The following is a 24,870-nucleotide window of genomic DNA, read 5'->3' on the forward strand; positions in this document are numbered from 1 at the left end:
ATCATCACATAATTGMCAGTTAAGCGGGAGCCACATAAATTAAGATGCTGGATGGATTGTTATCAATTTTGCAGGCATATAAACTTAGAAAACACACATTGCTCAAGAATTTCTTGCTTTGAAAACCTAAAGAATAGTCACAAAAAAAGTAGAGAACACAGACTACCTTGCAATTTTAAAGCATGTGTGAAGCTTGTGCATTAAAAAATATAGTCACCATACATACCTATAAAAACAGGATGCCCACTTATTGTCATATAAAACTGATCATTTTCACATAAAATATTAATTTAACAAAATCTTACCTTMTGAAAGGGATCACCAATCACAGAGTAAACTAAAAGCCCCCACTGAAAGGTTTACCATTAGTGAAATACAAGTGCTTTCTGGTGTCAATCTTTTTTCTTCCAGGGAAAGGAGAAAGTACAACTCACATTATGAAAACATTGCATGGACCCAGGAGGAAATGGTGACCTGGTAAAGCCTGTCTGGTCCAGATGACAAAACTGTGTTGTTCATTTTCAGAAGTCCACCAGTCCCATAAAAGTCTTATGTACAGAAGACATTAAATTTTTATTCATCATATCAAAATAAAAACTTTCAGTCCAGTGGTCTGGATTTGCATCAGTGATGTCGGTACAGTATATAGTAACTTAAGTTCTATGCAAAAGTTCTCTGTATTGCAAGGTGGCACCCTTAACACATAGTAGTTCTGTTCCAATACTGCCAGTATTTCAAATGTATCCTAAAATATGAGAAAGTAGCATTCACTGCGCACCCAGGAGAAATCAGAAAAAGGGACAATGACAGAGAACTGAATTCCCAGGTGGTGATGCAGACAACACAGTACAATGTTGAACTGACTCAGAAGGAAATTTCCCTTTTGTTCAACAGAGTGTTCAAATCCAGCTTAGTCTGACCCAAAGAACAGCCACCAAAGAAAAACAAAATCAATCTGACAGGTGAAATCTTTAAAGYTGGCATTTTGAATAAGCACACTTTTCACTACTGAGTTTTATTATCTTTTGTTGCTAGCTCTTCTTTGCCATGGCAGGCTCACAGATAAATGTACAAGTAAGCCTTAATCAGGTCTCCATCAGTTGTGTGGCTTCCTTCAGTTCAAAAGGGAAGAGGCTGTGTTCTGGAGCCAAAATGCAAGGTTTTTTCTCAAGACTTTATGTGCATACAAACCATACYTTAAGTGTAACATTTCATATATATATTTATGCCTGAATGCTCCAAGACAAACAACTTAAAATGTGAGAATCCTTTAAGAAACTTAAGAAACTCTAAAAAGATAATAAAAACTAAATTCATTAACTTGTCATCAAATTCATTAATGTTTTTAAGGCGAAAAGCTATGGAATAAAGAACCTTACCAACACTACAAAACATACTTTAAAGGAAATAACTTCAGACTGATCTGTCTACTACATTTAGCTGTGAGAAGACACAGCAGTGGTAGATGGTTTCAAAGTGGATTTTCTAGAGGGCTGCTGGGCTGGCTTTGTGCTTGGTGGTTTTCTGCAGTAAGTGTTACAAYCCTCCAGATTTTGCAAACTTGGGATATTCCTGTCATGCTAGCAGAGCTGCTGCAGGATCTGAGGAGAAATTGCCTTGTTTACAGTTGGAAACCGAATAGCTGAGACATTTAATCCTTGAAAGGAAGTAACTAATGAAACCAAYGAACTCCAGCAAACTCCTGCATAAACAAACACAACAGAAGCAAAAACCACAGCAGCAGTTTGACAGCTTGATTTAAGGAAAATTTCTTCTAGGAAACAGATATTTAAGGCTACCATAAAACCATTTTTTTTCCTGTTAGAAGTTCTGTAGAGGGGGAGAAAAGTGAGGCACATAWACCATTCCTCTGCCTTGTCTTCATTTTCAAACTTGTACACTTTATCATTAAATTGRTCAGACAACAGTTTGGAGAGTATAAGAGGATGCAATTATACCAAAATAATGAATTATAAACATGAACAGTGCATCTATTTGTACCTTGTCTATCATGTCCGGTCTGTTCGTAGCTGCCAAAATTGTCACGTCCTTCAGCTGTTCTATCCCATCCATTTCCGTCAGCAACTGTGCCAAGACACGGTCTGCTACATTTCCAGCACCTGAAGAGCTGATTAACAGAAAAAAAAAAGTCACAGCATTAGCCCTCCCTTCCTAGAAATTAGAGAAAGGAAAAGCTATTCTTCCCAGCTTACAGCAATGCACCTTCTTGCCTTAATTCTTCACGATATTTATTTTCACCTCCAATCTCTGAAACAGTATCAGTGATATGAAGTGAGTAAAACCAAATCAGAGAATTTGAGTTCCACAGATTTTCTTGGTATTCAGCAAAGCAACTGAGATTTGGGGTTTTTTTACTTACTGCCCTGCTATGGAGGTTGTAAAGAACTTAATACAGTGTGGATATCTGGAATAAACATTTTTAAGTAAACTAAATTAATGCAGCTTCTTTACGAGACAGATAAGCTTTCATTTTTAGCACCATCCAAGTGAGAGCTCACCCTATGCAGTATTAGAAATTRGGCAATTATGTGTTTTGCAGAGTTGCTCTACATTTTTATGTTCCCTCCATCACATGAGAATAAATTGAGTGTTGACCAACTGCCTCATAATTGCACTGCCAGTCCTTGAACTCAGCTCATTTTCCAGATACCAAGAAAAAAAACCCAACACTGAAAAACCTGAAAAATCCAGTTTTGAAATCACCAACATGTGAAAACTGAAGCAGACAAGGCATTAAATATTCCCTCTGCTAAAACAGGACAGGGATACTGAAGCAGGCTAGAGACARCAGCTGGAGATTGCACCAAAAATATGAGTTTTATCCTCCTTTGCCAGAAACTGGGAATCCTGGTCTTGGCACGCACTAAAACCTCTCTRTTTCCAACACAACCATCTCCTGTGGATGGGAGGCACACACCTCCATCATCTCTCATCAAAGTAACTGCTTTTCCAGGGCTATTCCTTGCTCTGCTGCACAAGGGAAGGTTTCGCTTCTCTACCCTTAAATAGGCTCTTTTCAATTACATAAAATTAATTTATTACCATTAAATAAAACGAATCTCTCCAGTTCTTCTGGATCTCTCTATAAATGTCACATTAAGAAGCAAAAATATATTGATATTCAAAACAAAGCCAAATCTATATAGGATTAAGATAACTTTTTAATCTCAAAGCTTTTAAAAGTGCTTTTCCAAAAGTTCTCTTAAGTTTTTATACAGATATACAGGCACCTCCACACACACACAGAAGTGCAGTATGATCATCCTGATTTTCAAAAATAAAAATATTTTCATTTTCATTTTCAAAAATAAAAATACTAAATATATTAAAACTCAAGTGTTCCACTTATTTCCATCAGACACAGAATGCACAAATACAGTTGCAGAATTATTACATACATATGTTGCTGCAGCACTGCCACCCACCAYCAGCCTGCCTGCAACCACACTGATGTCCCAGAGCCACAGCAACTGTCACTGTTGTACAGCTCTCCTCCAAACAAATTCCCTGACTTTCCTAGCCTACAACTGGTTCTGCAATTTTCCAGTGCAAAACAGYTAACTTATGACACCTAGTCTGGAAAACATCTTTAACAAGCTATAATAAATGTTGGCTAAGAGAGTGTTCAGGTTGCTAAGAAATATTAGAGGAAGGAACTTGSGTTACCTGGTTGTCAGCTTTTGGGGTTTCTGCAGCCACACTGGAAATTCCCTGGTGAYATCTGAGCATTTCTAACAGACCCATCGGTCACAGTCCCACTGACTTATGGAGGGCTGAGTGTGATAAAACACTTCAGGTGCTGGACATGGATAGCAAATGCTTTTGGAAGGACACACTGCTTAAAGGAAATTAAAATCAACTTTGTAACCTTAGCTAGTCTCAGTAGAGATCCAGGCCTCCCATCTTGCAAGAGTTTTATTCCCCTTTATACCCAACAGACTCAGTAAAAGAAAATGCTAAGCAACGAGAAAAAAAAAAAATTATAAGACTGGGACCAAAATGTTAACGTTATATAAGAAGATCTGAAGCTAGAAGATTTGGGAGGAGATGCTAAACTTTTGTTTCCTCTAAAAAATAAATATAAATTTCATTTTAGAGAGAGGTGGCTAGAACAGATATTACATCTTTCCCCAGTATAAACAGTTCTCTTACAMGCTTCAGACTGCAAAAAAACCAACCCCATAACACATTAAAGAAGTGTTTATTCTCAAGAAAATCCCCATTGGGGAACGCACATTGCAAAGACTTTCATGCACTTAGGGCATCATCAGAAAATTGCAGTTAGGCAATCACTGATGGTCAAACAATGAGCAGGGCTTCCAGGATATTATTAGGGGCTTTAATTATTATCTCTTAAAAGTGAAGGCAATAATTTTAAGCCCATGCATGCAAAAAATGTGAACAATAAAAGCATTATCAAGTGAAGAGCTGTCTGGGTCCTGACACCACGGATTTCTAATGTCAGTGCTTTTATTTACATAGTTCACWAAGCTGCCACACGATGCACCACTTTTAGCACAGAGTCTACAATAAATTAGCTTCTGGCTTAAYAGGACACCCTATAAAAATCCCAGGCAGGCACAGGGAGATATCTCTTTCCCAGCTGCTCAGAGCTGCCTCAGAGCCACACGGTGCGCTCCGAGGGGTGACACAGAAGGATGCGATTTTCCATTTTCCCATGGTTTCCCAGCAAGAGTTTCAAATTAACACAGGCAGCGCTCATTAAGGCTGCCCAGAGTTTTGACGCAAACARCAGCCAGAGAAACAAATCATGATTAACCCTCCAGTCCCACAGAGGCACTGCCAAAACCAACTTCCAGCCAAGGGGCTGCCTKGCCTCCCCCCGCTCCTCCACCTGACCTCCACACGTTGATGTCATCATCACGACTGCCTGGAAATAGTCCTCCAAAGGCACGTCCTGGTACAAACTAATTTCCTGTCAACACGCTGCCTGCAAATCCAGGCAGCCAGAGCTAAGCCCCTCACATAATCCACGCAGGGCCATGTGTGCACGGGTGTGTGCATGCAGGAGCCGTGCCCCAACCAGAAATACCTTCGAAATAAAAAACGTGTGAGCAAAGAGGAGCCTGCCTGAGAATTTCAAGTCACCGCTTGTTTTGCCCTAATGAAATATATCAGGCTATGTGTTACTTTAATTTTTTGCCAGCCCCTCTTTATTTACAATCCCCAATGAAGTTTTTAAAGGCAGAGAAGGTCATTATATCAGTTAGAGCCAGATATCCTCCTCTATGTGATATCCCAGCCAATCCAAGCGTCCCACCGGTCTCAGACCAAGCACAAGCGCACTCCGGCCCAGGCACTTGGCTTGATCATCAGAGAAGACTCCTGAAGTTGTCAGGTAGCACTTTCCATGGATTAAGGCAGACTATTCACTGTGAATATGACAGGGTATTGGTATTTTGGTATTTTACTTTGGCTAAAAGAGTATTCCCAATACACATTTTGGCAGAAGAAATCATGCATTCTACAGTTCACCAAAGACTTGCAATTAATCTGAATTAACTCTGCMTTTGTCTGAGAGATCTTAGAGATCACAAGCACTGGCTCCAAAATCAATATAGCAGGAGAGAGCTCTCCACACCTTTTATTTCTATCTCCCCTGGCCTTATCCAAGCCAGCTGGATTCATGTATCCGTGGGCACTGAAATTTCCCCCTGGACACCWTAAACCACTCTCATACTTCTTCCAGGGGATATAAAAGCAACCACAGCCTGATCCTATCACTGCACCATAGAGTACATACAGTTCACAAACTTATATAGATCTTCAAGCCAAGAAGATTTTGTTTCCAGACATAACCAGATGTATGAAATCACATTAAATCTGTTACCCTTCCTGCTATATAGGAGTTTCTTTTACAGCAACTTCTTGTTTTGTACATTTTTACTTATTTAATTTCCTTTCCTTCCCCCTACCTTCTTCTAAGAGATTTTTTTAATATTTCAAAACTAAAAACAGTCTGAGAACGCAGTCACTACAATTTCATCCCACAATGAAATTTGGTGAGCATCACCACTGCAAGCTAAAGCAAACATACATTTGCATCACCTGACCAGCTACAATGCTTCTGAAAAAATACTTCACAGGCTTTCCAATACCAGATGTCATTTCCACTGAAAAAAATATTTAAATCTCCAACACCACTTAAATCTTGTGAGGAAAAACAATAAATCTCCACCCCACCACCAACTCCAATGGCACTGAGGCCTGTCTGAACACTTCGGCTCCAGAATCAGGACCTTAATTTAATCATACTGCTAAATTGTAGATATGGAAACGCAGGAAATCTTCACACAATAACACTTTGAGAACTGTTAAAATCACAGCAGCAACTGTGAGGCTGCAAAAGCAGCAGGGAGGACCCTCCTGCACAGCTGACCCTACCTCAGGAGGAGGCATACCTCAGGAGAAGTATCCAGGATAAATTACTGCAGACAGATTAATCCCCACATAGCTGAAATCTATAATGCAGGTTTTGTGAGAAAGGACTCCAGCCCACCTTCTCTTCCAAAACATCCCATCAGGCAAGATTTACATACGGATAAAAACTGCCTTTATTATTTTTCCCCCCTCTAACAAAAGAATTGCAATCATAATTTATAGGTTTTAAAAATACTTGTGGACGTGGTATCATCTCAAATAACCCTTTCACTGAAACCTCTGGAAATAATTTAATATCAAAACAAATGTAAAACTCATTGACATGACAAAATGTTCAGTATCAAAAAAATTTAAACAGGTTGAAATAGACCTTCCTGGCAGGACTCTGCACCTCTCTGTGAACCACTGAGGTAAAAGGTTCCTGAAATACAGGAGCCCCCTGCCAGCAGACTCCCACGCGAGAGCCGCCTCGCTCACACAGCCTGAAGGATTTTTATTGAGTCTGACATTTCTGTCAGGGMTTTGCAGGGGGAACCTGTCAGCAAGGAGCACCTGCCAAGCCCAGCTTTTCAATGCTGCGATCGTAATTAACTGTCACACTCTTTTATTGCCCTCCCTCACAAACTCAGGTGAAATACAGCTTTGGCAGGTTAAGCTTTTCCACAGYATTTGGAAAATAAAAAATTAAAATAATCCACTCCAATAGCATTACCAGAAAGACAATAACTGCAGGATGGTTCCAGGTATCAAATTTTGTGCAAAAATTCTATCACTGGGGCATTCTGTACAGCAAAATGGACACTGCCATGCCCATTAGAAAAAGCAGGCTTGTCCAATATTAAAACACTGGCCCAAATTTACTTCTGTTAATTTGTTTCACATGAATTGTACAACTTCCATGGCCATTATTCAGACCACTACAAACACTACAGGCCTGGATATTCTTAAAAAGCCCAAGAAAGATATACAGGACACAAATCTTTTATATTATCACTTATATAGTTTCACCATTCATGAAAAAAAAAAAACAAAACAAAACAAAGAACAACCCCCAAAGCACAAACTAGCACACGAGTCCCTTCAGTGCTCAAATAAGAAGCATTCCTCATGGCAGGGCATTTTCCTGCCTGTGTGATAAGAAAAAGCCTGCAAGATGAWCCTTCCACTTGCCTAAATTTCTCATAATTGCAGCTTCCAAAAGTTAATGAAATAGGCCCCAAAATACAAAACACAATGAAAGGAGAGAAAAGGAAGAAAGAAGCCAATGTGAGACAGGTTTGGAATCAACAAGCTTTCTTCCAGAGGGCCCTCCAAAGCACATCTCCAAAACCCTGAGTGCCTAGGTGGTGATCATCRCCCATTTCCATCCACTTGCAGCTAATTCCAGGTGCACATTCATGAAAGATGGACATTAGACCCCACTTTCAGCTGGCCCTGGCACTGTCTGACTGACACAGGAAGGATGCTAACATCATGAGTTCTCCTATTCTGGTAACACTGATGTTGCCTCAAAAAAACAAAATAAAAAAGCAACCCCAAACCAAGCACACACCTGACACAGAGYAGATTTTCCACTTCCTTTCATTCTGTTTTTCTCAGCATTTCTCCTSTCTGCATTCATGGAAGTTAATCAAGTTTAAACCTTGTGTGTACCAGGAAAGCACACAGAGTTTAAGTGGGAAGTATTATAGATCTAGAAGTAACTAACTAGACTGAATTTTATTTCATTACAATAACATTTACGTATAATAGGTCCACTGTTCATAAACTTTAGTTACAATTATGTTCTTCCTACATATCATTAAAATGATGGACTTCAAGAAAAGGGTTTATGGATCCAGTCCTACTTTCACTGATGCAAACAAAAGKCTCTGTTGACTTCAAATATCTGAATTATAAAGCAGGCTGAAAAGTTACACATTATTGGGGTTTGTAAAAAAAAAAGGAAGAAATACAGATTCAAAACCACACAGTGATAAAGGATCCTTGCTAGCCAAAAGCACTAAGTTTAGTTTTAAATTAAAGGGACTGCAGACATATATGGTATATACACACACAAACTGTGGGTAACACTATTTGTTAAAATTGCTCTTCCAAAACCAATTACAAGCCATAAAATTCTTTCAAAACTTTCCTCTTTCACCACTTCTTGCTAGGCCTAAAATAAAAACCTGGCACTATGCATGCAGCTTTTTTCCCCAGATATTATTTGTCTGGATACCAAATTCCAAAACTTTAAAGAATCCATATATAGCTGTCATGAAAGTTTTAAATGCCTCAATTCTCCATCAYGTGCAGACACAGTTCAGATATCACAGGGAATAAGCTGATGTTCCCCAAATCATGGACACCATCAGTGCCAACAGAAGCCAGAAACTAGCTGGACAAGAATTGGGTCCCTCACAACATTCATGGCAGAAGGAAACCATTTCTTCCAGATATACTTCCTTCATGTTCTCCCTTTGCACGAGAAATATGATAGTGACAATGACATCTCCATCCTCACTACTGCTAATTTACCTTGTGCAAGGTGGATTTCTGCCAAGAACCTCTACACTACCTAATGTCACCTTGCTGTATCCCTGCAGGGTCCAGCCAGGGTTTCATTAGTGGACGCAATACACTGACCTCCTTCATGACAGAGGCTGTGCACTGCACCAGGGAATCTGCACAGGTACTAAAATATAATGATAAGTTCAAGTGTAGAGTATAAATAAATATGTGCTAAAATATTCTAGAAAGGTATCTTAGTTTAAAAAGAGATTTATCACCATCCCTAYTCAAGGCACAGGTGGCACAGTACAGAAGAGAAGCTGCTGTTCTTCACAGCATCCTCTAGAAGCCCGACAGCTCCAAAACTTGAGACTGCAAATTTTTTAATACCTGAAGTGAAAATAGTATATCTTTCAGAGCTTCTGTGAATTTTAAATTGTGGATTAGGAACCTGTCTATCCTCTCCACTGCACACATGGACAGCATATCTTTCCCAAAAAAAGCATCATCATGTTGCAGTTTAAGAAAATWGGTATGAAAGATGCTTCAGTTTGTCACTTCTGCCCTCACTCTGAAAAGGTTAGCAATGTTTATCTACCAGCTTTTGGCCTCCACAAATCAAATGCAAGGTACTGATTTCAGGCCTTTCCTTTTTTTTTCTCCCCCTTGGAAAATAGACTGGCTTTTACAGCAGTCTACAGCACTTCCCATCTTACATTACAGACTTGTAGTTAAAGGGGAAATGCTTTGCTTCTGAAAAACAAGAAAAGGATGTCTCTAGCCCAAAAATCCTAAAAATCCTACTTGTATAAACAATGTCCCATTTCCAAAGCACGGAGATTTCTGAAGTTCAGCAAACAGACTGTCTGCACTGCATTTCCACAGGCCCATGTTCATTCATCACTTTCAAGTCTAATTACCAAGCCATTTCCCTCTTGGCAACCYCTAATGGCCAGAAGAATTAGGTTTTCCATGCTCAGGATAGCGAGKGGTAACAAATACCCATAACTCTCTGCAGCTGTGCAATTTGTAAAGATTCCCAAGCTTTGTACCGGCACGGGATTACTTCGAGGCAAACTTTGCTGCTCACACTCCACTGTATCYGGACCAGCCCTGCTTCAGTGCAATCCGTCCCACAAAAAGTCCTAACAGCGTGTTTCAAAAGTATAGGGAAAGAAAAGAAAAATCATAATCTGTTTGTGGAAGCAAATGCTTATCAGAGCCACAGAGCAGTGGGAAAGGCTCGGTGTATCACACGGCTCTCCTCTCCTGGTGCATGACTGCAGAAGCTTTTCCTTTCTCAATCATTTCTTCTCCTCAGACCTCACAGTGACACTTCTAACCTTCTACCATCTTTTGTGCTGCAGGTTCATCATCTWTTCTTTAGAATCAGTTATGGTGAATGCCTCCCTTTTTCTCTATATTTAGGCCACTGAGCCCCTAATTTCTCATTTTCAGTTCTTTCTAAACTTAGTCTAACATCTCTACATAAACCAGAAAGAGCTGGAAAAACCCTTCATGAACATGAGAAGCTCAGCGTAACAGAACAAAATGCAGAAATGAACACAACTCAAAGGATCTTTATCAGTCTTCAGTGTCCCACTGGAAACTCAAGTCTATTCAGAATCACCCTCTCGACTACTTCAGCCAGCCCACATTCCTAATTCCTTTATTAATATGTATAGGTGTGTTGCCTACATGTAAAATAGGGAGGGTGTGGACAGAAAAGAAAAATTATCCAGAAGCTTAGTTTGTATCAATAAAACATATGAAACTTCATAGAAAGTGGGAAAAGAAATATTTTTTTCCCAAATAATATATTCTGACAATGGTAATAAATGAACAATGAACAATGGTAATAAATATAACTTTTGCTGATTTCAAAGKATTATTTGTTGTAATTAATAAACACATACAAATACATTTTGTAAAACAAAACTGCTACATGAWAGTTACATTAGGTAGAGTGTTGGATGTATTACACTTATGGAATTATGGCTTGGGAAYGTGCAATAAATAAAACTCTGTGGCATAACTGAATGCAGCTGTAGTGTTTACCATGGAGTAATGGCTTGTGCAGTGACAGAATCCACCACATGATGCAAAGGAGACMTTATAATGAATGGTCAATACAAGAAAATTCCTCAGCTTTCTTGATGTACCTGTACAGTAATTAATTACAATGTCTATTAGTTCATATGTGCCTGCTGCTGAGAAGGGATTGTTTCATGATCTCTACAGAAGGTTGGGAGCAAAACATTTGTGTTTAAACCTACAAGCTTTATCCAAATCTAAATAATGGATTAATGAATACTTGGCAAGGAAGTATGCCTTGCCAATACTTGGCAAGCTTTGAAGAACAAAAGCATTAAGTGATTTACTCAAGACTATTTCACATCTGTATTTCTGATCAGAATTATCCATAAAATTACTCTCACAACTTAACAGTTTCAGCTTCTCTGTATCTCCGGACATGTCCCAGTAGGATCAGGAGCAGTTGCCACTCAGGAGATAGAGCATGTGGCACATTCTGCACAAAGCCCACAGCATCCAATCAAGGATTTAAACCAAGAGGAAAAACCTCTTACAAAGCTGTATTGCAGAGTGTTTTTCACTGCCAAAGYAAAAAAACTAATTCAGCCAACAGAGGGAATAGGGAGACAATATAAACAGGTGTTTCCTTGAAAACTTGAGCATGGTTAGTAATAGAACAGGAAATGGATCTCCAGAGGCCACGAATCGTTAGCATCTCTAGTGCAYTTGCAAATTCCTACTGTGCAAAGTCAGCCTGTAAAATAGGGCCATTTCTACTAAGTGCCTTGTCTGGTTTCCTACACCATTTAATTTCAGACAAGTTTTATGAGAACTCTGCTACATATTTTACCTCCCATCTGGTTCAGATTTGACAATGAAATATTTGTGTGTCCCACCCTGTTCTTTTTAAAGCTCCAAAACCAGATGTCTCCAGCCCAACACAACTGCAGCAGGTCACACCACATTCTTCAGCAAGCTGCACCAGGCCTACCAYCCCCCACAGACAGTCCCAGCTAAGGTAAAATCAGGTTGTTTACTACCTAAAAAAATAAAGAAAATAAACAAGCAAACAAACTCAACATCTCCAGAGCACTATGTGAAAAGGCTGTTTATAATGTGTCATGGCATTTTCTTCCAAGAGGTTTCATCTTGATAAAATGCTTGTTCTGAAAGCTAAACACATTAACAACTGCAGCAGGGGAAGGTATTTTTTCCCCCTCCACTGGCTTGGTTCAAGCAAACAATTTTGCCATTTGTCTGTTGTAATAAGCAGGCAGGTGTTTCAGTGCATAACACTTCTAGGAAGCTCACAAATTTCACAGCTGCATACACTGCACATGAGAAGGATGCTGAGAAAAACATGTATAATCAGATTTTGCACTTTCAACAGCAAGAATGTTCATTTCTTAGCAACCGCACACGGCAGCTCTCTGCTACATGTGATGCCACCTTCTGTGACACAAATAATTAATTTGGGTCACTGACATGTCAAAATGACACCTGTTATCCTTTCCYGAAGATACAAATGTCCTTCTTGCAATACAAAGGAATCTGTAAGGATACTGAGGGATCTTTTTTCCCAGAAACATGTTGGAAGTTTTTTGATGTGCCTTTAAACTGGACACTTACCTTTTAATGCACCAATTTGTTAGCTTTTCATGCAAAACAGGATAAAAGAACTTGCTCACAACAAATAGCAGTTCCATTTATAAGAAAGTATCTCCCACGAAAGTCCACTTACAGAGCTGGTCAAATCTTAAATGCAGTAGTAGCAACTAATAACTGCAATAATCCTACTTCAGACACAAATTAAACATCTCTTGGAATCAACACAAAGCAGGATATTAAAGAATACTATTGTATGTTTGCACAATAATCCCTTCTTAATGTCACACATGAAAGGACACAAGTGTTCCTAAATCTTTTCATRAAGCTTTTCCCAGTCTGACACAATGCTTAAAGGTAGGTGGAAATTTAGATATATGAGTAGKTCTCCTTGGAAATTTGTGTTATGTAATTTATGATTATATTGTTTGCTCGATGGAGACACCAAATTAGGCCAGTGCAACAACCCTGGGAAAAGAAAGGAGTTAAGTTACTGAAATAAAAGGTAAAACCACAGAAAAGAGCCAAAGAGCATGAGAACCACTAGAATTATTCCTGCTAATGAGAAAGAAGGAACTCCTTGCCTACCTGTTTATGCCAAGTTAAATAGGCTTGAGTAAAAGTCACACATTACCCTTCTGTATAAAGAATGAACATTTTTAATAAAATAATTCTAGAAAGGTAAATAAACTTGTGACTGTACAACATAAGAGTAATTTATCAGGAAATAATGTCTGTTATTTTTGTAACAGGATTACTTACTTTCCCCTTTCAACTGCCAAGGCATCTATTTCATCAAAGAAAAGAATKGAAGGAGACACTGCTCTGGCTTTCCTGAAGATCTAGAAAAAACAACAAAATACTCAGGATGGAAGCTGTTTACAGTATACTCTCACCCCCTACACACCTCAAAAGCTACAGAACTTCACATAAAAAACAGCCTCGCCTTGGGTTGAGTTCTTTAATTGCAAAAAACTTTTTAATGTTATTCATGATAYAGGCTTGTAGCAAAAGCTGCTACAGGATCCCAAATGTGACATGTAGGCCAATGCAAGAGAAAGCTAAACAAAASAAAAYATCCCTGCTGCTTTATYATTTTCTTTTCTTTTYCAARCTTACACCAGAGGGAGTTTTTCAGAAAGTTTAAAGGTAACTTCATAAGCAGGAGAAGAATTTGAAAGCCAAGAAAGCTTAGCATCTAATATTACCCATAASTTCCCCATTCTCACCTCTCTCACTGCTCGTTCAGACTCACCAACGTATTTATTCATCAACTCAGGCCCCTGCAAAAAGAGAAGATTAAGGAGTGTGATAAATGTGTACATAAAATTACTAAGGCAGACTGTCAGTGCTACGCTGGTCAGGTTCTATTAAAAGAAATTCTGATATTTTGTCATTTGTAAGTCTTACTGGTGCATTTTAACTTAGCTTGGGACAGGTAAAGGGTTTCTCTATTTATTTCAGTACCTATGCACGTAGGTTAGTCCTCTCATCCTAATATAGTCTGAATATGTTCACGAGGAGTGGAATTAACAAAAAAAACATGCTTAGAGGTCCTCAAAAGGGCTCAACAACAGTACCAACAGGATGCAAATCAGCCAAAAGAACTAATTACAGTAAAGCATTTACTTGCAACCTCAATTTGCATCCTGTCCAACCAAGCACATAAACAGTTAAACCAATGTTTAACAGCACTTCTTTAAACTTGACACTCTGCAGGTCCAGAAGGAAGAAGCTGCCAGAGCAGCACACCTGAAACCCATCCCTAGTGAGGAAGCTGTTCAGTGTCTGAGCTCATTCACATTCCTGCTCCTCTGCTGAGGCTGCCAAGCAGGATTAGGAGTGCCAGCTGCTGCAGTGCCTGTTTATCCTCACAGWCCTGTCCACCAGCAACCGACTGGAGACCATGGGGTCAGCACTCAAGGTTTGAACAAATACTTACCATTGTAAAAGGTAAAACAATGGCAAATTCTCAGAGTATTTTCTGTTCTGCTATATCCTGTAGGATAGGCTGCTTAAATAATGCTTCCTAATGGGCCCCAGATTCTCCTGGGATTGGAAATGACTCATTGACTTGAGCCTGGTTTGCATCAACAGTGACCTGCAGCCACAACCAAGGATGATTATCTGCTGCCCTGAACGAAAAGAGCCACTGGCTTCAATCTRTTTTCCAAGGGAAGAACAGGTGTCCTTGTATTTCACCAGCAGAAACAACAGCCTTCMCAGTTAGATGGTGCAGTAGCCAGACCTAGAGCACCACTCAGGAGAGGGCCATGGTAYAAAGGTTGGAAGAGTCAGAATTATGTGCCTTGCCTGTGGGAAAATTAAATGATAAAATTGGCATTGTTTTCTTTCAGCAACATCCACTGTTAAAGCAACTGCTGTGGTTGCTTAAGTGTCATCTGGAGGCCTCCAACAATGACAAAATTGGAGTCTGGTGAGTATTTGACTGGAAACAATTGTTCAGAAACAAAATCAAGGAATGCAAGAAAGAGAAAAGGAAACAACAAGGTGAGAGAGAGAAATACAAAGGTTTTTCCTGCTCTTGACACTGTCCATGAGGAGTGTGCAGCAGTGAGGAACRGGCTGCAGCTCAGAGACAGCCCAGTTGCTCCAGGCCCTCACCCATCCATCACCTTCAGGGTAGATAAGGAATCCGATAGCACGCTCCTGACAAATCCTTAAGGAACAAGAACAGAGTCCTCTCGTTCTGTCCAGCTCCCTGCTACACTTGAGAAACCACTACAGACTCTACAGACAATTATAGATTTCTTTCAGTAACTTTTCCTTGGAGCCTGTGGACCTTCCCTTTCATGCCCTTATTCCCATAAGTAATCTTCATTCACATCAGTATTCCCATGGAAACCAACATTATCATATCAGTGCCAACAGCATGCTCCTCTCCTATGACCCAAGATCAAACAGCCTGACATTTTCTTTTGTCTCAGGAAAAAAAAAMCAAACTGAAATCCAAAACTACTCTATTTGAGCTTCAAGGTGCAATATAATTTCAGATGCTAGGAGCTTTATTTTTAATTAAGCATTAAAATATGATGAAGGCAACATCAAAGCAATAAATACTGTTTAAAATGTTTCCAAAGAGAATTATTTTGAATGCAGCTTTTTGCTGTAAGCTTTGACATGAAGTTTTTCTCCATTTTTCTCTTTATTAAGCAGCAACTCCAAGTGAAAGACTACTACATGTGCCACTTTGTGGAGAATGTTCATGAAAATTGRTTTGAAAGTCTCCTAGTTTACTGCTCATGAGGGATTCTGGAACTGCATTTGAGGGTCATGGTTTCCATTGTGAGGTGCTCGGAATTCTTATTAAACATGACAAGAAAACAAAATACTCCAAAGTAAAATAAAGCTTACACAGAAGAAAAGAAATTGCTGTACAATTCATCTCATGCAAACACTGAAAACCACAACACAAAAACTAGAAATGTTCAAAGCAGCTAGATGCAGCAACTGAACTGGGTGAGCTCTGGTCCCATCTGAGCTGAGCCTCTGCCTTACCCTACCTGCAGCCATGCTGTACTTTAGCTCAGATTGATGGCATTTCTTATTTTTAAAAGAAATCTGCAGGACAGGCAGTCTGCAGGCCACCACCAAGTCACCTGCTGGCTGCTGATACAGCTTCTCATTTTCAAAGATCACCTTTAGCAGGCTTTCTTTGGAGGCCACTGAAGAAACACCRGGAGAGAGTTTTTTGTTTTATTTTTCAGTGCTTTTCTAAATGCTTTAAAAAACAATTGACATGAGCTTGACTTAGTCAGCAAGTTGACATTTGTTGAAAGATGATTTCTGGCCCAGAGTAGAGCATAAGCATTCTTTTAAAAGCTTTTTATAGCTGTTGATAGACTGACCAGGAGGTGCTAGTAACAAATGGGCYAGTTTAATGATGCCCAGCTCTGTTCTCTTCTGCAACAAGTCATCTTCCACACAAAGAAATATGAAGAAATWAAACCTGTTTCTTGTGGTCATTTAMACAGTGACTCCAAAACCAGCAAAAGATTTGGAGCAGAAAACTGGCAGAAGTAGTTGTAGCTCAGCCATGCATATAAGCATTTGGGAGCTAGAGTCCAGACTGACAGTAAAAAATCTGCCAATTCAGGCCCACTGGATACTGCTGAGGTTTTTTTATTCAGCCTCAAAGTAGAGATAGTTTCCAGGCATGCTCTGCTTAAAGACTATCCCATCTGCATTTACAAGAGATATACCCCGTGTATCATAAAACCTTCTACTCACTTATGGTCTGGATTGAGTAAATTTTAATTTATTTATTTATTTAAATAAAGAAAGAAAATTCCTCACATCTGAAATATTATAAGAATCAACTCTTGAAAGATTAACTGCACAGAAGATAAAACAGCAACATGAGATAAGCTTGAGTACACATGGTTGTAACAGAAGTTCTCTAAAGTGTTYTTAAACTGCAAGAGGAACATTTGCTACCCCTGAAGTTAAAGAGTATCGGTCATTTTTCTGAGAAGGGCTTAAGATCACTTGCAGATTTTTTCCACCTGAAAATTCTGGAGTAAGGAATTTAGTCAGTGACTTCTCTCATTTAATTTTTTTTTTTTACTATTTTCACAGTCAGGCACTTAGATTTGTTGAGTCACATGGGCACAGGTTCTGGACTCTTACACAGACATGCTCAACTATGCTAGCCAAAGAGTTCAATTCCTATGTTCTAAAAATCCAGCTAGATAGTTTATATCACATCCTATATATTATTACTCTAGATTATTACTACTAGATAATACACAATTCTTTCTTTGTGTTCAAAGTGGAAGTGATCAAAGAGACATTAAAATATCAGTYGTAATTAATATTTCATTTCAAATTATGTCTCTAGAAACTGAGCTCTGTACTGTGAATCTCAAAAAGAWAAGAACAGAAAAGAGGAGACAGGAGGTGCCAACTTTTTCAGTGTGTTAATTCCTAGGGCAATGTTCAGTGCCCACACTCACACATTTGCGTCTGAGTTTGACATTCACACCAACAGATTTGGACAGACATTTACCTCTCAGGTGCAATGCACCTCACTGGGTGTGCTAATTTATCTTAAGACTGCAGGAGAAGCTTAGACACCCAGCTTAGCTTGAGCAAAGCTTGATCCCAYGCCACCAGTACATCCTCCATAGAGTTAAAACCAGCAGGTGGGATAAAGTCATAGAATCACAGAATAGSCTGGGTTGAACGCACATTAAAGATAATCCAGTTCCAACCCCTGCCATGAGCAGGGACACCTCCTACTAGACCYGGCTGCTCAGAGCCCCATCCAACCTGGCTTGGAAAACATCTAGAAATGGGGCATCCACAACTGGGCAACCTGTGCCAGTGCCTCACCACCCTCACAGTAAAGAATCTTTTGTAATCTATCTAATCTAAATCTACTCTGTTCCATTTAAAAACCATTCCCCTTATCCTGTCACTACATGCACTTGTGAAAAGTCTGTCTCCATCTTTCTTGGGAGCTCTTTTTCGGTTCTGGAAGGCCACAGTTGGGTCACCTCTAAGCCTCCTCCAGCTTGAACATACTCAAGTCTCTCAGCCTTACACCCTACTGAAGAGACTCAGATATTACTATTGAGCCTTTTGGCACTGTAATCGCCATGCAAAATACTGTTCAGTCCCTCCCACAGTCCATCCAAAGCACCACATGACTCAGGGCGACTACAGGGACGTGAGTTAACAAGATAAACACTGAGACTTCCTTTATTTTAACAGTAGGGCTCTTTCTAAGGCAGAGGTTGTATGTGTGTGATTTGGTAATTGGTTACGCTGCATAGGAAAATATTTGCTGAGAAAACGCATTCTATTTGCTGTTAAGAATAAAGACTACTTCTTCTCTTTCAGTGCTGCCTCAAGATTTAATCTGCATCACTCCTGGCTTCTCAGCACAAGGAAACCCCAGCCTGAGCACCATCCACCAAGTTAATCACTTCCTCTCCCTCTGCCCTGCATGCCAGGGGACCTCAAAAACTTGTTGACACCTGTCTGGGRTTTGAAAAGCTTCAATTTCAGCAGGTGTTTGTGGGTTCCAAAGTATTTAAGGGAGCAAACTGGCAAAAACCTGTCACCCCTAACCCCTGCAGTGATGTTGCTAGAAGCAGCATGATCAGACCACAAAGGCAACTATAATACCTAATCTTCCTTATTGCTGTGCCTCAGAATCCATTTGTTTGCCATTTGCCTTGACCAGCAAACTTCAGTGACAATCTTTTGAAACTTCTTTATACAAGATACAAGCCAGGATTTGTACTTCAGAATGAACTGACTGGAAACATTGAATTACACTCATGCATGCACCAATGCCTWCCGAGTGCCTGTGGCACCATCAGGGCAGGATCCACGTGAGATAAAAAATTACATAGCAAAATCACACAAAATTATCCACCACTGCTGCAAAACCTATTTGCTGAAACTTCATACCTCCAGCAACASTTCTTTCCTCCACTGGTAATTTGAAGAGAGAGAGAGAAACTAAGTGCTAATAAAAATCAATCTTGCTAGGTAATTGAGAAAGGACAAGGAAACAGAGGCAGGGGATTATATTTAATCATTTTCTGCTTGCACATTCACTTTTGGTAAGCTTATGGTAAGAATGGGCCAATGCCTTGTTTTTATTTTTACTTGAGTAAAGTATGCAGATAGCTTCAGGATTAAAAAAACACATCAAAGTATCTCAACTTGTTATCCCTTGTAAAAAATAGTAAAACTGACTGTATTTGAAAAATTTAAAATCTACTMATTAACTACAAAGTTATTGTACATGTGCTACCATGGATATTTTTAGAAATTTTATCAAATGTTTGCCAAAGTTTCTCATAAAACCACAAGGCTTCTGCATTTTTCATCTAAAATGTCTTGCTTATAACTACTTACAGTCACCAAGCTTTCTTATTTCAGGCTTCTGCTCTCTGAAATCCCCATCAAAAGCTAAGCTATCTCCCCAAAACTCAGTGACAGCTCTTCACAAAGCAAAGCAGTCGACCTTTCCAAGCCTCATTAATCTGTTGGAGCTGCCAAGAGCTGAAGGGAAAAGCAGGGGAAACTTCAATTGGAAAATATTTTGACATAATTGACCCAGATGACAAACTAAGCTTAAGCACATGTCAAGCACRGGGAGTGGTACAAAAGCATCGACTGGGTGATACAGGAAATTAAACCAAGCCAAGGTGAAGTCAGAGCTCAGGGAACAGTGTATATTTTTGTAATTACTGCTAATTGAAAAAAGAAAAGATTCCTTCAGCCCAAACTCTTAAGTAACATTAAATAAAAGGTCAGGAWYTTTTTWAATTTTTTTTTTWWAAATCACACTGCAGTTGGAGCTCCTAACCAATATTTTAAATTAAAGCTTTAGAACAGTACAGAGCTCACATCATCAGTGCTGACTCTCCTTAAACACTCCTTACTGTCACAGGTGGGTTTGGTTTTCTTTGTTTTGTGTGCTTTTTTTTCAAGTATTGCTCATCCTGYTTACAAAAATTACTGTCTCACTTAGCTGAACTCCAAAGGATTTAACTTTTTTTAATTTAAGCTGGTTTTTGTCACTATCCCTGAGTTTTTGCCTTACTTTTGATTTAAATCAGACAAATGTTAAAAAGCACTAAACAGCAAGAGAAAAAATTATGCTTTCAAAATCTTTATAAGCACATASAAGTTACATAATTTTTCTTGCTATRYATTTTATAAACTSAGGTRATCTGTTGGACAGAATTCCCAAGTCCCCATGGATCAAACCATCACAACTGGGTGAWGGAGTTTATCCCGCTGGGTACCCTGATGGTGCCTCCCCACCTGACAACTTAAGAGCAGACTCCAGTGTTCATTCTGAAATAGGTTAAAACCAAGAAAAGCACAATACTTTTCTTATTTGGGAGTAAAGTTAATGACCTAAATAACACAATAATAGGAGGGGGAAAAAGAAATTCCACACAGATTCTCTGCAAATTTCTTACCAGAAAAGCAACAGAAAATCTGTAAGCAAAAGAAATAGTAAATTGATTCTTAGCACAACACAATGACATAGGATTTCCTAAAAATAAATTAAGGAATTAAAAATCCAAGAGGGCAGTCATAACACATCTAAGTAAATTAAGATGCAACACCAAATGCAGACAATTATCTAARTCATACAGCAAAACAGGTGAGTTTCCTCCAAAAATGTTCTTATAATATTACCCAAAAATATTACTGGTCTCATAAAAATATAGCTCAAAAAAAACCCAGCTAGTCAAAGTTGACCCTAAGTTCAGGAAATGTCAAAACAGTCCACAGAAATACCTACTACATAAATTGTCAAAAGAGGGAATACAGTGACAAAGGGTTTCACTCCCTTCATGTTCAGTTTCAGAAAGTTAGATGATATCTAAAGCAGAAATGTCAGAGAGACAGGTTGTATTTGACAGCAAGGTGTCATCAGCGAGGCAGAAGCTGACAATCACACCCACATCACATTCATATGCACAGGCTCCTATGTAAGGATTTTTTCCTACTACTACAAAAAATTGCATAAAACACATCTCAGAAGAAAACTGGGGGAAGCACAGAAGAATTGTGAAGGACAAAAGTACAGAGATGTCTGACTGAAATAAGAAGTCAAATCAAAAGCTATTGGTAAGTCAAGATGGATGTCCAATCCTGAAGAATGAAAAAATTATCCTAATTCMTTCCTTCACGCAGTCTCACACTCGCTTGTATCCATGACTGCAAAACACTGAAAAATCTCCAAGAAGCCGAGAACAACTCAGTTGCTCCTCTTTTCTAAACAGAGGTTTGGGAGGGATGACCACTAAAACCCTGAAAAGCCTCAATACTAAAAGAGTCAGAAAAAGGGGCTGGCGGGAAGGAGCAGGAAGAGACATCCCCTGGAAAGTAGCTGACAACCTCCACCCCAGTAAATTTAGCAGATACATTGTATTAGAGACAAAGAAAGTCAAGAGAAGGAACAAAAATAAACTATTTCCCCAAGGAATTATATGCAAGATTGCTTTGTAAAATAAACCAACCAACAAGCTGCTTTTCTCTGGAAAAGCAAAAGGTCACCAATCTTGGTGAAAATATAGCTATAAAAAGTTTTTGGCTAAGTATCAAAGAGCATGTTTACAAAAAGGCCACATTCATTGTAACACTAACCATTCAAATCTCACAATAGATTTCAGGAGAGAACAGGATGCAACGTCAAACATCAGTTATCACGTTATTTTCTTCAGCTCCTCTGCCCAGAAATGACATTGAGACACTGCCCATCTTCCAAACCTCACGAGAGGCCAGGCAGACGCAGGCCAGAGGTTGCCTTGTGACAGCTCCCCATGCCCAAGACAGATGGAAAGGTCACATTTTAACCGTTTGCTGGTAACCCAGCTGAACCATCTCACCAAACAGTCAGCTGTCCAAASGGAACAGACACATCTGGAGAACAAAGCCTTCCTGGAGGCAGGCTGGGGCAGGGGTGATAGCTGGACAGCAGAACAGCCAATTTAGACAAGGAGAGTACATTCAGCACTCRTGGGAGCTGGGACTTACTGTGCCCATGGATCTTAAATGCAGTATGCAAACACAATAGGTCCAACTTTCCAAAATCACTGRACCAAGCAGGCACTGCATGTAACAGAATCAATTGCCTCTCAGGCTTCAAAGGGAGAGGCAGCATCCAGTAGCAGGCTCCCACAGCTAAAGCTGTGCCTCCTGTCTGCAGCCCCTGATCCCAAAGGGCCCAAGAACCTCTGCCCCCTGCACTATCCCAAAAGAGTATAGTGCAAGCTATATAGCAGACACTTTCCATCAAAATTACTTATTTGAGGCAGGAGARACTGGAAGGAAAATGCAGGTCTGAAAAGTAAATCATCAAGAATCACACTTGCATTTCAAAAATGCCCAACGTCAGTTCCAGGGATGGATATCCGAGACATAATGAAGAGAATGGGAAAATTAATATGGCTATGAGCAAGAAAATAAAAATCCTGTCTCAAAAAAAAAAAACCCAACAAAACAAACTAAAACCCCACATATTAATCTACTTTGGATTTATTGCAGGAACAYTTGCAGTGGAAATTAATTCATACATCTTGTGCCTGAAGATGTGCTACAGAAGATGTTTAACACATTTAGTACATGATGGATGTTGCCTTTTTCTGTCCAGGAAACAAATGTGAATTTAGAGCAAGTGGGCTATGTTCCTCTCCTGGAGTCAACATATTCAACCTTGGACATGCTCCAGAAATGTGCTTCTTGAAACATCTGTACATTGAATATTTGACCAGYTCCAGACCAAGGGATTTAAACCAACAGGGAATCACAGGCAGTTTCTTCAAGCCAAGACACTTCTGCCACAGCTTGTCAGTGACAGGGGATGATGCACATGCARAATTCCACCATGGAAAAAAACACTGCATTACTGAAACCAAGCATTTCCCATTATTGCACCTTTGGATACCTCCTGGTCAGCATAAGACACCTATGTCACTTTTGGACAATTAACTGCATCGGTAAAAACCTCTGATGGACTTACAGCTGAGGAATACAAGATAACAACAACATCCACTTTTAACGTTTTTTTTTGCTCCAGAATGCTACCTTTCCCCCCCCATCCTCTCAGGCACCAGTGCTTGGGGTGAGACAAAACGGAATATTTTCTTTTAAGCAGAGGGGGAGGAAAAGTTTACCTTGTTGACCAGTAACTCTGGAGCACAAAGAACTACTTTGTCTTTATAGAAGAGGTGGTAAAGGTAGTGTTTTTAAGGGCTGAGGTTTCCAAGGCTGCCCTTGTTGATGTGACCGTGACCCAGAGGTCTGTCTGCAATCCCAGGAAGCCCAAGTAGTGAAGGGTTCAGGGTCAACACAACTGCCTCTGCTCCCAGAGAGGATCCAGAGCTACAGCTGGAAGGATGGGAGGAGGAGGAAACTGTGCAGAAACTAACACAGGAGGCTTTATGAGTAAAGAGATGGTCAACAAAAAAAGGGACGTGATCCTACTGCTGAGGAGCAGATACTTTCAAAATACTTAAACAAATGTTTTTTCTTGCACTTCATTAACATTCTGACACAGCTGCAAGACTACCCCATGTGGAATCACTCTGCTATCTTTTTTCCTTCCTATGCAGTGAAGCACAGTGTTATTATTAACTTCCATTCATGTGTTTTCCAGACAACCTACAGTGATCAATTACACTGATTCATAGGCAATGAAATCCGAAATTTGTCAATATTTAAGTGTTTCTTAACACTGAGAGACTRTCCTATTTATCCAAGAGTATTCAAKATATAACTGATTTTGCAAACTTTCTGAAAACTGACCAAGCAGAACTATTACCCTAGAAAGAAAGGGCAACAGGACACTAAAAATCTGAAATGAAACACAAACAGCAAGATAAAGAAAGTGACCTCTCTGAGGAATGGAAAAGAATGTAACAGAGATGATGATAATATTTCCATGCATGTAAGTAATTATTACTGTAAGAGCAGCTACCCACTATCCACAGTAACTTTTCATTTATACTGCTTTAATTTCAGTATAAATACTGTTGCCACTTTTAGAAACACTTTAAACAATGACAATACACAATACCCAGCTTACCCATCCATCCATCCAACATCTGTGCTGTGATAAAATAAATAACCAATTTTTWAMMRSMWWMMARRAARSMWYTTTYTTTTCATAAGAAAACACAAACCTTACTTGATATTTATAGAGTGTTTGCTGGAGCACATAAGGGATCAGAAACACTTTGAGCCACTGGATTCTAACATTGGAAATTGGTAAACTACTGGTTCTAATCCATGTGTTAAGAAAATGTGTGGCCTACCTTTACTGCCAAGAAGTTGAGGCCACTTTCATGGGCCAAAGCTTTTGCTATCATGGTTTTTGAGCACCCAGGAGGTCCATAAAGCAGGACACCTTTGGGAGGCTGGATCCCCATGCGGATGAAGGACTCGGGATGTTTGAGAGGCCATTCAACTGCCTGCTTCAATTTCAGCTTGAYTTCTTCCAGTCCTCCTATGTCTGACCAAGATACCTGAAGAACACAGACAGTTTYGCTGAATTTAGACCATGGAGCAGAGCTATTAAAAAAGTGAACAAATTAAGAACATTCTGTAGAACATGYACTGGTTATTTCATGAAGTTGCTTTTAATGAATCACTTCTTCAAAAATTCTTGAGAAGCACAAGACAGGCATGTCTGGAATACCTAAGGACATGTAATATGTCCTACCCAAAACAGCAGGCAGATCTAAAACCTGCCACACCTCTTCCTACATTGCTGTCAACAAGCCTGAGACTTTTCCCCACATCCCCCCAGCCTGC

At 39.5% G+C, this 24,870-nt stretch overlaps 1 protein-coding gene across 1 annotated transcript in view; it reads right to left on the reverse strand.

Moving 5' to 3' along the window:
* AFG2A (AFG2 AAA ATPase homolog A) overlaps positions 1 to 24,870 on the reverse strand; it is a 163,047-nt gene that overhangs the window by 113,696 nt on the left and 24,481 nt on the right. Inside the window, exons 11-14 of the mRNA XM_057377170.1 lie at positions 24,372 to 24,581; positions 13,785 to 13,838; positions 13,318 to 13,397; positions 2,002 to 2,128 (exon numbers count right to left, since the gene is read on the reverse strand). Of these exons, the coding sequence (XP_057233153.1) occupies positions 2,002 to 2,128; positions 13,318 to 13,397; positions 13,785 to 13,838; positions 24,372 to 24,581 (471 nt within the window). The remainder of the gene's footprint in view (positions 1 to 2,001; positions 2,129 to 13,317; positions 13,398 to 13,784; positions 13,839 to 24,371; positions 24,582 to 24,870) is intronic.

This window comes from Malurus melanocephalus, unplaced genomic scaffold (genome assembly GCF_030028575.1).
Source record: "Malurus melanocephalus ecotype Western Australia unplaced genomic scaffold, MMel_1.1 scaffold_304, whole genome shotgun sequence".
NCBI lineage: Eukaryota > Metazoa > Chordata > Aves > Passeriformes > Maluridae > Malurus > Malurus melanocephalus.